We start from the raw sequence: 15,974 nt of genomic DNA on the forward strand, positions 1-15,974 counted from the left end.
TGCTCTAACTATAATCTTTCAAAGTTCTCTAGATTCAGGAACTGTCCCTCTAGATTGGAAAATTGCACATGTCACTCCGCTTTTTAAGAAAGGAGAGAGAGGGAAACCGGGGAATTATAGGCCAGTTAGCATAACATCTGTTGTGGGGAAAATGCTGGAGTCTATAATTAAGGATAGGGTGACTGAACACCTCAAGAATTTTCAGTTAATCAGAGAGTGCCAGCATGGATTTATGAAAGGTAGGTCGTGCCTGACAAACCTGATTGAATTTTTTGAAGAGGTGACTGAAGTAGTGGACAGGGGAATGTCAACGGATGTCATTTATATGGATTTCCAGAAGGCATTTGATAAGGTCCCGCATAAGAGACTGTTACCTAAGATAGAAGCCCATGGAATCGAGGGGAAAAGTACGGACTTGGTTCGGAAGTTGGCTGAGCGAAAGGCGACAGAGAGTAGGTATAATGGGTAGGTACTCACATTGGCAGGATGTGACTAGTGGTGTCCCGCAGGGATCTGTCTTGGGGCCTCAATTATTCACAATATTTATTAACGACTTAGATGAAGGCATAGAAAGTCTCATATCTAAGTTTGCCGATGACACAAAGGTTGGTGGCATTGTAAGCAGTGTAGATGAAAACATAAAATTACAAAGCGATATTGATAGATTAGGTGAATGGGCAAAACTGTGGCAAATGGAATTCAATGTAGACAAATGTGAGGTCATCCACTTTGGATCAAAAAAGCATAGAACAGGGTACTTTCTAAATGGTAAAAAGTTAAAAACAGTGGATGTCCAAAGGGACTTAGGGGTTCAGGTACATAGATCATTGAAGTGTCACGAACAGGTGCAGAAAATAATCAATAAGGCTAATGGAATGCTGGCCTTTATATCTAGAGGACGAGAGTACAAGGGGGCAGAAGTTATGCTGCAGCTATACAAAACCCTGGTTAGACCGCACCTGGAGTACTGTGAGCAGTTCTGGGCACCGCACCTTCGGAAGAACATATTGGCCTTGGAAGGAGTGCAGCGTAGATTTACTAGAATGATACCCGGACTTCAAGGGTTAAGTTACGAGGAGAGATTACACAAATTGGGATTGTATTCTCTAGAGTTTCGAAGGTTAAGGGATGATCTGATCGAAGTTTATAAGATATTAAGGGGAACAGATAGGGTGGATAGAGAGAAACTATTTCCGCTGGTTGGGGATTTTAGGAGTAGGGGGCACAGTCTAAAAATTAGAGCCAGACCTTTCAGGAGCGAGATTAGAAAACATTTCTACACACAAAGGGTGGTAGAAGTTTGGAACTCTCTTCCGCAAATGGCAATTGATACTAGCTCAATTGCTAAATTTAAATCGGAGATAGATAGCTTTTTGGCAACCAAAGATATTAAGGGATATGGGCCAAAGGCAGGTATATGGAGTTAGATCACAGATCAGCCATGATCTTATCAAATGGCGGAGCAGGCACGAGGGGCTAAATGGCCTACTCCTGTTCCTATGTTCCTATGTACCTGTAGTTGCCGGGTTTATCCTTAAACCCTATTTTCAACAAGGGTGTAACATTTGCAAATCTCCAGTCCTCTGGCACCATCCCCGTATCTGAGGAGGATTGGAAGATTGTGTCAAGCAGCTCTTCAATTTCCACCCTTACTTCCCTCAGCAACCTAGGATGCATTGCATCCGGACCAGGTGACTTATCTACTTTAAGCACAGCCAGCCTTTCTAGTACCACCTCTTTATCAATTTTTACCCCATACAGTATCTTAACTACCTTCTCTTTTACTGTGACTTTGACAGCATCTTCTTCCTTGGTACAGACAGATGCAAAATACTCATTTATTACCTTAACCATGCCCTCTGCCTCCATGTGTAGATCTCCTTTTTGGTTCAGAAATTCCTCTCCCTCTTAGCCCTTTACACTATTACTATCCCAGTCTATATTGGGATAGTTGAAGTCCCCCATTATCACTACTCTATAGTTATTGCACATCTCTGTAATCTCCCTGCAAATTTGCTCGTCTATATACTTCCCACTAATTGGTAGCCTATAGAATACATCCAGTAGTGTAATGGCACCTCTATTATTTCTTAACTCTAACCAAATAGATTCTGACCTTGACCCCTCAAGGTCATCCTCTCTCTCCAGTACTGCAATATTCTCCTTAATCAACACTGCCACTGCCACCGCCCCCCTCCTTTTTTTCCTTCCCTATCTTTCCTGAACAGCTTGTATCCAGGAATATTTAGTACCCAATCCTGCCTTCTTTTGAGCCAAGTCTCTGTTATCGCCACATCATCATATTCCCACGTGGCTATCTGCGCCTGCAGCTCACCAATCTTATTTACCACGCTTCATGCATTTACACACTATGACCTCAGGCACACTGTTGAATGCTCATATTGCATGGGGAGCCAATCAGTCAGATTTACAAACAGTGGGAGACCCTCAAAGAAAGCACAGCAGTTTGGATTAGCTCAGAGATGAGATAAAACCCACTTACTAATCTTGTTAACCTATAACAGTTAGGGTCAGTAAAATTTTCTCGTGCAATCATCGTACCAGTACAGCTATTAATGATTAACCACTGTTCAATGTTAAGCTGATGCTTATGCCAGAAACAAATTGGCTTGCACGGGAAAACTAGGTTTGTTCTGTCAAACTTTTGTTTTGGTTAATGAAAATTCTACTACAGTTACGGTAAGTTGTTATACTGGGTGTTAAATGAGAAAAGAGTTGTGAATCTCCTCATTCCACCCTCACCCAAAGAATATTCCTTCAGACAATTCTGTTTTTATATGCTAAGGTGTGAATCTTCATGCATCATTTTGTTAACTCTTCAATGACTGCAGGAGCATTTCTGCATCAATATTTGGAATTTAGTGAGGGGTTGAAATTCTTCTGTGTATTGGAGCTAATGTACATATTAAATATGCTCTCATGGTATAATAATTTTGTTCATCAGCATAATAGCAGCATTTACTAAGTTTTGCCCGAATTCTCAAAATTCTTCCTGGGTCAGAGTCACCTAGGCACACAGACTCTGCGTTAACTGAACTTTCTGGGCTTGTTAAATACCAAAAGTACAATTTTGCTTGTTTGCTTTCCAGTCCTCATTGCATTAATTACATCAAGTACAAAGGTGGTATTAAAGCAGCCCAGCACAGAGGAAAGTGAGACACAATGTAAGGAACTACTCAACTGTTCCAGTCCACAAAATAGCACAGGTGCAGCAGCAAGTCTCACTTGCTGGATATATTGAAGGAGGAGAGTGGAAAGCACACAAGGCCCAATGGGGGTTCAAGGTCTGAAATGGAGGGCTATCAGGGCTCGGTACTGCTCAAGGCAGTATGTTGATCGTAGCCGAGAGTTACCTCCCCATCACCAAGCAAAGGAAGTGAACATAAGAAATAGGAACAGAAGTAGGCCATACGGCCCCTCAAGCCTGCTGCACCATTCAATAAGATTATGGCTGACCTTCGACCTCAACTCCACTTTTCTGCCCAATCCCCATATCCTTTGATTCACCTAGAGTCCAAAAATCTTTCTATCTATCTCAGCCTTGAGCATGCTCAATGACTCAGCATCCACAGCCCTCTGAGGTGGCTACATTTTAGCAAGGAAACTACTGATGAATTGTGCCATATCTTGGAATCAACCTGCCTAAAACTTATCATCAGCACCATGCTGCCAGCTGCAATGAAAGTGACAATGGCACAAACAGTCTTTTTAAACCCAACCATTCATTTTCATTGCCATTAATCGGGAAAACATTATCTTTGAAAGAACAATGACAAAAATTTTATAGTGATATGCTGTGGTTTTATTGAAAATAATAGTGATGGTGTGATATGCCACTATGCCTTTCCCCTGTGCTTATCTGTACTATTGCATCATGGACTTTCTACTGTACTACTCTGGGATGTCCTACTGGAAGGAAGGAATGTTGTTGCTTCCCGAGAGATCTGCTGAGGACCTGCTCGTTATTTTGTTGATTTTCTATGTCTACGCATTGCAGACCCCAAAAGTCCTCCTTGTGTCCGAGAACTATATTGTACTATTACGGGTGCAAAGACCGCCTTACTTTGGGGGGCTTCTGTCATTGTCCAGAGGCAGGTGCAGGGAAAGAACTGCTGAAGCATGAGAGCCACCACCACCTGTTCTGGTGCTTCTGCCTGTATGCCATTACTGGAGACATTGTTGCAGGTGCCATGGCAATATTCGAAGAAGAGAGTGGAGTTCGCCATGGGCAACAATTCCTCCCTCAGTCAACACAACCAAAAAATAAATTAATTGGTCACATCATTTGATGTTCATGGTACTTAGCTTTTTGCAAAATGGCCACCAAGTTTGCCTACATAACAGTGACTACACTTGAAAGGTAATTTATTGTATGTAAATTGCTTTGGAACATTTGTGAAAAAGGTGAGAAGCCACCATGCAAAGCAAATTCTTTGCCTACAGAATGTTTGAGAGCCAAGTGCAATTATTTATGGTTTTAATAATTATTCTCAATCTTCAATCTTTCTCAGCAGCATCTTTCTAATGGATTCTTTTGTGGCCTGTTATATTAGTTTACAATGATCTTCATTACTTCCCTTTGTTTTTCAATTGCAGTAGGTTCCTGGATCAATTTGGATTAAGTGTACTAAATTGTTAAAGCAAATTAATCTGACTCCTGTAATGTACTTTGATTGGCATCAAAGGCTTCCTACATATATGGCAGGCTATCCTCACTTCTACCCTTAGCACTTTCCTTGAAGTCCGACCCCTTTTTCCTGATTTCTATCCTTGCTTCTGCACGTATGTGACAACATGTTGATTTCCAGGACAATGCCTTCTCATGCCTGTTCTATCCTCTGGGTATTAGTGGGTACTGGGCTGTTTAATAAAAAAAGGTCACTCTCGAAATGTGAGCATTGCAGGCAAGGCCAGCATTTATTGCCCATAGCTATTTGCTCATAAGAAGGTGGTAGTGGGCCACCTTCTCAAAGTGTTGCAGTCCATGTGGTGTAAAAAACAATGCTGTGATGTAGAGTTCCAGGATTTTGAACCACCTGCAGATAGTTGCTCCTTTTGCATTATCCCTCTATGCGGGTCACCAACTGCTTTCTCAACAACTGGATTGATCTACAGGGCACTTTTTCCACTGGTTAAGCAGCTGTATAGCATTCTTGCAGTTGGATTCAGACTGCCCATTAAGTTGTGTGTTAGTTTTAACAAACCCTAATGCATCAGAGTTTCTAGATAGCACACGGAATAAAGTTGTTTTTTCCTGTAACCAAAATGGGGTGCAGCCAGTCTCTCATACATCATAGCATCTGGCATCAAGCACTCTCCCCCAGCACCAACATGGAGACCAACACCCAAAGAACTTATTTACTGAGTTTGAGGAAGGAACAGGGGGCGAATCACAATTCACAAGTGAGGAGGAGCAAGTAGCGATGGTAGAAGGTGCCTTTAACATAGAAAAACATTCCAAGATGTTTCACAGAAGATTAACTAAAAATCAACACCAAGCCAAAGAAAGCTCATAACTTATGTAGGAACATAGGAACAGGAGTAGACCATTCAGCCCCTCAAACCTGTTCCACCAATCAATTAGATCTTGGCTGATCTGTATCTTAACTTCATTTACCTGTTTTGGTTCCACATGCCTTACCCAACAAATATCTATCAGTGTCAGTTTGAAATTTTCAATTGACCTAGCCTCAACAGCTTTTTGGGGGAAGAGGGTTCCAGATGTCCACAACTATTTGAGTGAAGAAGTGCTTCCTGACGTCACCAAGTGGCCAGCTCAAATTTTAAGGTTAGGCCTCTTTGATCTGGACTCCCCCACCAGAGGAAAATGTTTCTCTCTATCTACCCTATTAAATCATTTAATCATCTATACACCTCAATTAGATCACCCCTTAATCTTCTATACTCAAGGGAAAACAAGCCTTTTAGCTCATAATTTAACCCTTTTAGCGATGGTATCATTCTAGTGAACTTGCACTGCACCCCCTCCAAGGCCAATATATCCTTCCTGAGATGCAGAGACCAGAACTGAATGCTGTATTCTAGATGCGGTCTAACCAGAGCTTTATACAATTGTAGCATTACTTCCATCCCTTTGTATTCCAGCCCCCTTGAGATAAAGGCTGACATTTCATTAGACTTTTAAAATATTTTTTTACCTGTCCACTAGTTTTTAGTGATTTCTATTTCTCACAAATGCGAGCATATCATAGCTATTACCTGGAACACACGACAAACACACTACAATCACAGAGTAAATGTTCAGTGTCTTCAAGCAGAGATTCCAATGAGGAAGCAGCATGAGGAGGTATTTAAGACAAGCCAGACAGAGTACTGAATGATTGCTGAAGACAGTAAATTGGCTACCATTCCCATTAACTAATCTCACTGTTGCCCTATGTCTAGTCAGAGTTGCATGTGACAGAAGGGACACAGACAACAATAGCAATTTAAGGCAACTTATTCTCTTCTTTGCAAGAGTATAAAATATCCTTGCCATCATTGCCACGAGTCCAATACTTCTTTACATCTTGTGACTATATAAATATAGTGTTGCTCTCTTATGTTCCCATTCTTAAAGTAGTAGACTAAAGATGGTTTGTTCAACTCAGGACCTTCAAATTGTTCATAGAGACTGGCAAAGAGATCAATTACCTTCCCTAATGGTGCAGTACCAGCATGAGGACTGTCTTGAAGGGTCTTTCAGGTGGACTCCAGAAGGCAAGGACTCTATAGCATCAAAGCACAATGTAAATTAAGTTGAGCGAAAAGTTTGCATTACCTGTTCCAAAGCTTCTTTGTAGCTAATGGCTTGTTTGGTGTCAGTAACTGGACTGTCATAAATAATGGCCGTTTGGTCTCCCAGTCCATTTTCAACATGACGGTCTAGTGCATTATAGCACACATTAAGTTCACCATCAACAAACCTGAAACATACAGCAGAAAGGCAAGTTTTACTTCAGCTTTCTAATTACCTAAATTAAACTGCTTATAAACTCTTAGTAGATATTACTTAGTAGCCAGGTCGGTAGATGGCCCTGCATCAACAGGAACCATGGGGATTGCTGCAGTAACTGCCTGGGCTCAAAAATCGCATCTGTAATCATTTGAGTGGAATGGATGGGAGATATAGATGTGGCATCTACCCTGTGAGATATCTCAGTCATCCCTGCCAGCTCCCATTATTCTCCTGCTGCTGGGCACAGCCTCTCACATAGCGATCTGTGTGAGAAGAGACCATTGGACAGTAATTAGCCCTGCATTACCTGGTATCCCAACATGATGAATTCAGACAAGACACACTGCTGTAGATGTGAGCGCAAGGTTTGTATTGCCCAGCCAAAGTTATGCCTGCACTTAATACACCAGCTATTAGAGGCTCTGCTGCAGAGGTTCTCTCCAGTGTGTAAGAATATTAGAAATAGGGAAAAATTGACATCTTTATCTTAATGCTACTGACCATCATGCTCCGTAGGCTGTGCTGCGTATTTTGCTGATTTGTAAACTGTTAACCTTTGACTGATGACTGACCCTTGTCACCCTCCTTGCTAGACAAGGCAGCTACATGATAAAAGAGGAACAATGACCCAAAAAGCAGAACAATAATCTAAAGATAGCAATTAGACAAGGATCATGGCCAGATAGCTACACAATGCAGTCACACAAGCTGACCACCTTGAAAAACATTGCAAAAGGGTATTATGGTTAAATGATTAATGTTAAAATAAGTTGACCATCTTGAATTCTTTGAAAAATAACTTTGTTAATCTATAAGGGCCTTATGTGTGTTGTTCTATATATGGTGTGAGTACCCACTCTGGTTTCCTGCCAGAGGGGATATAAAACCCCAATGTCTTTTGAGCTCAGTTGTAAACAATTTTACAACACCAAGTTATAGTCCAGCAATTTTATTTTAAATTCACAAGCTTTCGGAGATTTCCTCCTTCCTCAGGCAAACATTTGCCTGAGGAAGGAGGAAATCTCCGAAAGCTTGTGAATTTAAAATAAAATTGCTGGACTATAACTTGGTGTTGTAAAATTGTTTACAATTGTCAACCCCAGTCCATCACCGGCATCTCCACATTTTGAGCTCAGGGCAGAGTAATCAGTGGAGATCACCCAGCTGTCGAAAGAACGCTTAGCTGTCTGACGACGACACCGCTGTCAGAAGAAAGCCTGACTATCAGAAGTCTACCTCACTGTCAGAAAACTTGAAACGACCACATCGCTAACTTAATTACAACCTGTGTCCAGAGATCAAACAGGATAATATTGTTTTGATCTTTGTTGTCTAAATGATACTTTTGCATGTTTGATTTGAATATTAATAAATGATACATTGATTACAAATTGGTGTCACGTCACGTTCAAATCTGTTACAAGTATGTCAGTCAGGCGGTCATGCAGCACTGCATAGAGTGGGTTGTGGACTCCTCCATGAATGCTCCCAGACTGTACAGTGTACTTGGCATACTCTCAAATGACTCCATGGCTGATGTTGAGCCAAGTGCATTTGTAGGTAGGCGATCTGAATTCCCAGCCATTCAGCTGGCCCTCTGGCCAGCAAGTTGTGTCTCCTGCAATTCCATTTGTTCTTCCTCACTCATGCTCTGTGCTCCACCCAAGAGCAGCTTCCTTCAGCTCACTGACACCACCACAGTGCGTATGTCAGTGCCTGTAGGAGTGGGTGACACAAGGAATTTTATACAACTGGGTTGAGACTGTACATTGGACTCTGCCACCTCCATCTCTTGGAAATGTAAAGAGCAGAATGCTTGTAGTATGACACCCTTTAAAACACAGCTACACATGCCAAGATATTTCAGTGTGTTATACTGAAATGCTGCTATGTCGCCTTGTGTGTGAGGAGAGAATGTAAGTGAATGAGGAGATAAGCAATGAAAAGCAAAGGATACCACAAGTGAGCTTAGACCTTAAACCTCCTCAATTCCCACTATGCCCAGGAACTCCATAGCCTTCTCCTCATAAGGAGTCACGGGTCGTAACTTTGGTGTTTGCTTTTCTGACTGCATGTACTCTCACTCATTGCTTGCAGGAGAAGGTTGTACACAATCAGGAAAGGGGCATATATCAGAAAGAGGAAAGAGAGAGATGCGTGTCACCCCAGTGACCAGGTTGCCAGCCACCTTCTGGGAGTTTGTAAACATGCACTATTCAGATATATTGTGTTGGCAGCATAACTGGCATTTGTTACTTACCACATTTAATGGGTCACAGAATCAACACATTGACAAAGATGACACAGCGCATAGGAGGTTCTGTGCATTTAAAAAGAAATGAACAGCAACAACATACATTTATATAGCATCTTTAACATGGAAAAACATCCCAAGGAGCTTCAAAGAGGTGCAAGAGAAAAAAGGACGCTCAGCCAAAGAATGAAAGATTAGAAGAGAGTAACCAAAAGTTTGGTCAAAGGAGTGGATTTTGAGAGTAGTCTCAAAGAAGGAGAAGGAGTTGGAGAAGTAGAGGGGTTTAGGGAAAGAATTGCAGCAAATGGGACCTAAATGGTTAAATGTATACCCACCAATGATGGGATGAAAGGAGAGGGAAATTGCACAAGAAGCTGGAGTCAGAGGATCAGAGCGTTTCAGGGAAAGGGGTTGCAGGACTGGAGGAGATTACCAAGATGGGGAGAAGCAAGGCCATAGAGGGAGAACAACACAAGAATGAGAATGTTTAGCTTGAGGTGCTGGGGGGCTGGGAACCAATGTAGGTCAGTGACGATGGAGTTGACGGGCGAGCAGGACTTGGTGTTGGACAGGATACAGACAGCAGTATTTTGGATGAGGTGAAGTTTAATGAAGGTGAAGGATGAGACACCATGCAGGACAGCATCCGAGTAATTAAGCCTGCTTTAAAGGACTGTTTTTAGCAGTTCATTAAGACCTGCTGGTGTCAAATAATATGCCCCTGATCCTGTGGCGCTCTCAGTTCATCCTGTGCTGAGCTTGAAATATTTATTATGAGCTGCCCTCGCACGCTATAACAAGATCAACCTCTAACTCTACATGCATTTCTAGCGTTCACTACACTGGACTGCATTTTACACACCGATGATAAATGAAGTATTTTTTTTATTTGTTCATGGGATGTGGGCGTCGCTGGCGAGGCCAGCATTTATTGCCCATCCCTAATTGCCCTTGAGAAGGTGGTGGTGAGCTGCCTTCTTGAACCGCTGCAGTCCGTGTGGTGAAGGTTCTCCCATAGTGCTGTTAGGAAGGGAGTTCCAGGATTTTGACCCAGCAACGATGAAGGAACGGCGATATATTTCCAAGTCGGAATGGTGTGTGACTTGGAGGGGAACGTGCAGGTGGTGTTGTTCCCCTGTACCTGATGCTCTTGTCCTTCTAGGTGGTAGAAGTCGCGGGTTTGGGAGGTGCTGTCGAAGAAGCCTTGGCGAGTTGCTGCAGTGCATCCTGTGGATGGTACACACTGCAGCCACTGTGCGCCGGTGGTCAAGGGAGTGAATGTTTAGGGTGGTGGATGGGGTGCCAATCAAGCGGGCTGCTTTGTCCTGGATGGTGTCGAGCTTCTTGAATGTTGTTGGAGCTGCACTCATCCAGGCAAGTGAAGAGTATTCCATCACACTCCTGACTTGTGCCTTGTAGATGGTGGAAAGGCTTTGGGGAATCAGGAGGTGTGTCACTCGCCGCAGAATACCCAGCCTCTGACCTGCTCTTGTGGCCACAGTATTTATATGGCTGGTCCAGTTAAGTTTCTGGTCAATGGTGACCCCCAGAATGTTGATAGTGGGGGATTCGGCAATGGTAATGCCGTTGAATGTCAAGGGGAGGTGGTTAGACTCTATCTTGTTGGAGATGGTCATTGCCTGGCTCTTGTCTGGCACGTATGTTACTTGCCACTTATCAGCCCAAGCCTGGATGTTGTTCAAGTCTTGCTGCACGCGGGCTCGGACTGCTTCATTATTTGAGGGGCTGCGAATGGAACTGAACACTGTGCAATCGTCAGCGAACATCCCCATTTCTGATCTTATGATGGAGGGAATGTCGTTAATGAAGGAGCTGAAGATGGTTGGGCCTAGGACACTGCCCTGAAGAACTCCTGCAGCAATGTCCTGGGGCTGAGATGATTGGCCTCCAACAACCACTACCATCTTCCTTTGTACAAGGTATGACTCCAGCCACTGGAGAGTTTTCCCCCTGATTCCCATTGACTTCAATTTTACCAGGGCTCCTTGATGCCACACTCGGTCAAATGCTGCCTTGATGTCAAGGGCAGTCACTCTCACCTCACCTCTGGAATTCAGCTTTTTTGTCCATGTTTGGACCAAGGCTGTAATGAGCTCTGGAGCTGAGTGGTCCTGCCGGAACCCAAACTGAGCATCGGTGAGCAGGTTATTGGTCAGTAAGTGCCGCTTGATAGCACTGTTGACGACACCTTCCATCACTTTGCTGATGATAGAGAGTAGACTGATGGGGCGGTAATTGGCCGGATTGGATTTGTCCTGCTTTTTGTGGACAGGACATACCTGGGCAATTTTCCACATTGTCGGGTAGATCCCAGTGTTGTAGCTGTACTGGAACAGCTTAGCTAGAGGCACAGCTAGTTCTGGAGCACAAGTCTTCAGCACTACAGCCGGGATGTTGTCGGAGCCCATAGCCTTTGCTGTATCCAGTGCACTCAGCCATTTCTTGATATTACGTGGAGTGAATCGAATTGGCTGAAGACTGGCTTCTGTGATGGTGGGGATGAAGTATTGTAAATTAAAGAAGAGCTTTCTTTTTATTATAAATGTCTGTTGTGATTCCATCTGGGTGTAGTGCTTTAATTGCCAATATTGAACTAATAGTCTGCCTGATTTCCTCCACCTAATGCAGTAATCAGTTCTCTCAGGTCCTCCACTTCCAGGTGTAAGAAAAATTTCTGACAGGAATTTATGCTCAATTCAGACTTTTATTAAACATTTGGAAATTTTGCAATATTAAGTTGATCTCTGTAAGGCCCACTGTTATCTGGCCATCTACTTGCCATAATGTTGCAATCATTGGACTCAACTGTTGCTTTCACAGTGTGTACGCAAGTATACAACTGGAACTATCTACATACTGATAACAAGCCTTGGTGACTTGAGTTCTGTGCTGTCAAAAAGAATTCCTCTTTCCATAAGCTCAGTACATCAGGACCATAATCATTTTTATAACAAACCTGTCAATGAAGTAGTAACAGGGCACTTAGAAAATCATAATGTGATTAGGCAGAGTCAATGTGGTTTTATGAAAGGGAAATCATGTTTAACAAATTTATTAGAGTTCTTTGAGGATGTAACTAGCAGGGTAAATAAAGAGAAACCAGTGGACGTCGTATATTTGGATTTCCAAAAGGCATTCGATAAGGTGCCACACAAAAAGTTGCTATGCAAGATAAGGGCTCATGGGGTTGGGGGTAATATATTAGCATGGATAGAGGATTGGTTAACAGACAGAAAAGAGAGTAGGGATAAACGGGTCATTTTCAGGCTGGCAGGCTGTAACTAATGGGGTGCTGCAAGGATCAGTGCTGGGGCCTCAGCTATTTACATACGAACATACGAATTAAGAGCAGGAGTAGGCCATTCGGCCCCTCAAGCCTGCTCTGCCATTTGATAAGATCATGGCTGATCTGATTGTGAGCTCAACCCTACTTTGACTCCCTTGTTAATCAGGAATCTATCTAACTAATTTACAATCTATATTAATGAATTAGATGAAGGGACTGAGTGTAATGTATCCAAGTTTGCTGATGATACAAAGCTAGGTGAGAAAGGAAGCTGTGAGGAGGACACAAAAAGTCTGCAAAGGGACAGACAGTTTAAGTGAGTGGGCAAGAAGGTAGCAGATGGAGTATAATGTGGGGAAATGTGAGGTTATTCACTTTGGTAGGAAAAATAGAAAAGCAGAATATCTTTTAAATGGTGAGAAACTATTGGTGTTCAGAGAGATCTGGGTGTCCTCTGACAAGAAACACAGAAAGTTAGCATGTAAGTACAGCAAGCAATTAGGAAGGCAAATGGTATGTTAGCCTTTATTGAAAGGGAGTTGGAGTACAAGAGTAAGGAAGTCTTGCTACAATTGTACAGGGCTTTGGTGAGACCAAACCTGGAGGACTGTGTACAGTTCTGGTCTCGTTATTTAAGGAAGGATATACTTGCCTTGGAGGCGGTGCAACGAAGGTTCACTAGATTGATTCCTGCAATGAGAGGGTTGTCCTATGAGGAGAGATTGAGTAGAATGGGCCTATATTCTCTGGAGTTTAGAAGAATGAGAGGTGATCACGTTGAAACATAAAACATTCTGAGGGGGCTTGACAGGGTAGATGCTGAGAGGTTGTTTCTCCTGGCTGACGAGTCTGGTACTAGGGGGCATAGTCTCAGGATATGCGGTCGGACTTTTAAGATTGAGATGAGAAGGAATTTCTTCACTCAGTGGGTTGAGAATCTTTGGAATTCTCTACACCAGGGGGCTGTAGATACTGAGTCACTGAGTATATTCAAGGCTGAGATAAATAGATTTTTGGACTCTTGGGGAATCAAGGGATATGGGAATAATGGAGTTGAGGCCAAAGATGAGCCATGATCTTAATGAATGTTGGAGCAGGCTCGAGGGGCCGTATGGCCTACTCCTGCTCCTATTTTTTTTAATGTACTTGTGTTCAAGCTATAGTCCTCCAAAAGTTTGAGAGTTATTCCTCTCATCTTTTTGAAGGTATAGGTGATGATAGATCCACATAAAACCATCATAGAATGGTTACAGCACAGGAGGGAATTCAGCACATCAAGCCCGTCCCGGCTCTTTGTAAGAGCAATCCAGTTAGTCCCATTTTCCCACACTTTCCCCTAGCCCTGCAATTTTTTTCCCTTCAATTATTTATCCATTTCCTTTTTGAAAGCTATGATTGAATCTGCTTCCACCACCCTTTCAGGCAGCACATTCCAGAACATAACTACTCGCTGCGTAAAAACGTTTTTCTTCATGTCGCCTTTGTTACTTTTGCCAATCACCTTAAATCTGTGTCCTCTGGTTCCCGAACCTTCCGGCAATGGGGAAAGTTTCTCTTTATTTACTTTATCTAAGCCCTTCATGATTTTGAACACTACTATCAAACCTTCTCTGCCCTAAATAGAAAAACCCCAGCTTCTCCATTCTATCCATGTAACTGAAGTCCCTCATACCTGGAACTATTCGAGTAATTCTTTTCTGCATCCTAAGGCCTTCATATCCTTCCTAAAGTGCAGTGCCCAGAATTGGACACAATACTCCAATTGTGGCCGAACCATTGTTTTATAAAGATTCAACATAACTGCCTTGCTTTTGTACTCTATGTCTCTATTTATAAAGCCCAGGATCCCATATGCATTTTTAACCGCTTTTTCAACCTGTCCTGCCACCTTCAAAGATTTGTGCACACATATCTGCAGGTCTCTCTGATCCTGCACCCCCTTTAGAATTGTACCATTTAGCTTATATTGCTTCTCCTCATTCTTCCTGCCAAAATGTATCACTTTGCACTTCTCTACGTTAAATGTCATCCGTCACGTGTCCGCCCATTCCACCAGCCTGTTTATGTCCTCTTGAAGTCTATTACTATCCTCCTCACTGTTTACCACACTTCCAAGCTTTGTGTCATCTGCAAATTTTGAAATTGTGCCCTTTACACCCACGTCCAAGTCATTTATATTAAAAAAAGCAGTGATCCTAGTACCGACCCCTGGGGAACACCACTGTATACCTTCCTCCAGTCCGAAAAATAACCATTCACCACTACTGTCTGCTTCCTGTCACAAATCAGTGCTGACTTTCCTTTATTATTCCACACTTGTCCAAGTGACTATTAATTTTGTCCTGAATTATCGTTTCTAAAAGCTTCCCCACCACCAAGGTTAAACTGACTGGCCTGTAGTTGCTGGGTTTATCCTTAAACCCTATTTTGAACAAGGGTTCAACATTTGCAATTCTCCAGTCCTCTGGCACCACTTCTGTATCTAAGGAGGATTGGAAGATTATGGCCAGCACTTCTGCAACTTCCACCCTTACTTCCCTCAGCAACATAGGATGCATCCCATCTGGACCAGGTGTCTTATATACTTTAAGTACAGCCAGCACTTAAGCATCTTAGCACTTTTCAGCACAGAACCCAGGGGGCAGGACCTCATTATCATTTTTGTCATCCGTTTCCTGCCTGGCAGCCGGTTAGATTGACAGGCTGGCCGGCTGCCAGCTGGGAAAACCAGCAGGAGGCCACAGTTGGGGAATGCTGGGGATGGTCCCCACCAATCGTGAGAGAACAGGACTTGGTGGGGGGCGGCCGAACGCAGGGTAGTAGGCTTGCGATCCGGGGGTTAGGTTAGCCGATGCAGGGCAGGCTGAAGATCGGGGGGGGGGCAGGGTGGGCTGGGGGTCGGGGGTCACCAATCACAGCAGCACTCCTGCTCCTCCTGGCCCACAAGGAGTGCTCTGAAAAGCACTTACCTTCTGGAGCCGGCTGCTCGGCTCTCCATTTCACTGCCAGGTTTCCCGAGCCCTGGGAAACCCAGCCCAGCAACTGTTAAATTTGAATCAATCTGCCAACTGCACTGTGGGAGATGAGATTTAAATATGGTATTCAAGTGTCCCTCCTTCGCCTCACAACCTGCCGAAATATAAACGGTGGCAGGCGTGTATGAAGCGGATTGGGGACATGTTCCCTAATTTTTAATTTGTAACCACCCTCCCCAATCCCCATCCCTCTCCTGCCAATCATGAAGGGGTTAATATCGACCCCCATGTTTTTCGCATACGTTTTCCTGTGTGCTTCTTCAATCTTTTCAAAGTTGGACTTGGTGAGGGGAGACCAGGTACGAATTGTTAAGCTGCTTCATTTAACAGGCAGCAAGTGTACGTAGAGTAACCATCAAAGCAAATTCCACATATCTCACCCAATCTTGCTTCTCTCCT

At 43.3% G+C, this 15,974-nt stretch overlaps 1 protein-coding gene across 2 annotated transcripts in view; it reads right to left on the reverse strand.

Annotated features, from left to right (window-relative positions):
* Positions 1 to 15,974, reverse strand: part of acss3 (acyl-CoA synthetase short chain family member 3) — an 89,802-nt gene that overhangs the window by 67,770 nt on the left and 6,058 nt on the right. For both annotated transcript variants that reach the window (XM_067999465.1, XM_067999464.1), the window contains exon 2: positions 6,803 to 6,947. In XM_067999465.1, the coding sequence (XP_067855566.1) occupies positions 6,803 to 6,947 (145 nt within the window). The remainder of the gene's footprint in view (positions 1 to 6,802; positions 6,948 to 15,974) is intronic.

This window comes from Heptranchias perlo, chromosome 18 (assembly GCF_035084215.1).
Source record: "Heptranchias perlo isolate sHepPer1 chromosome 18, sHepPer1.hap1, whole genome shotgun sequence".
NCBI lineage: Eukaryota > Metazoa > Chordata > Chondrichthyes > Hexanchiformes > Hexanchidae > Heptranchias > Heptranchias perlo.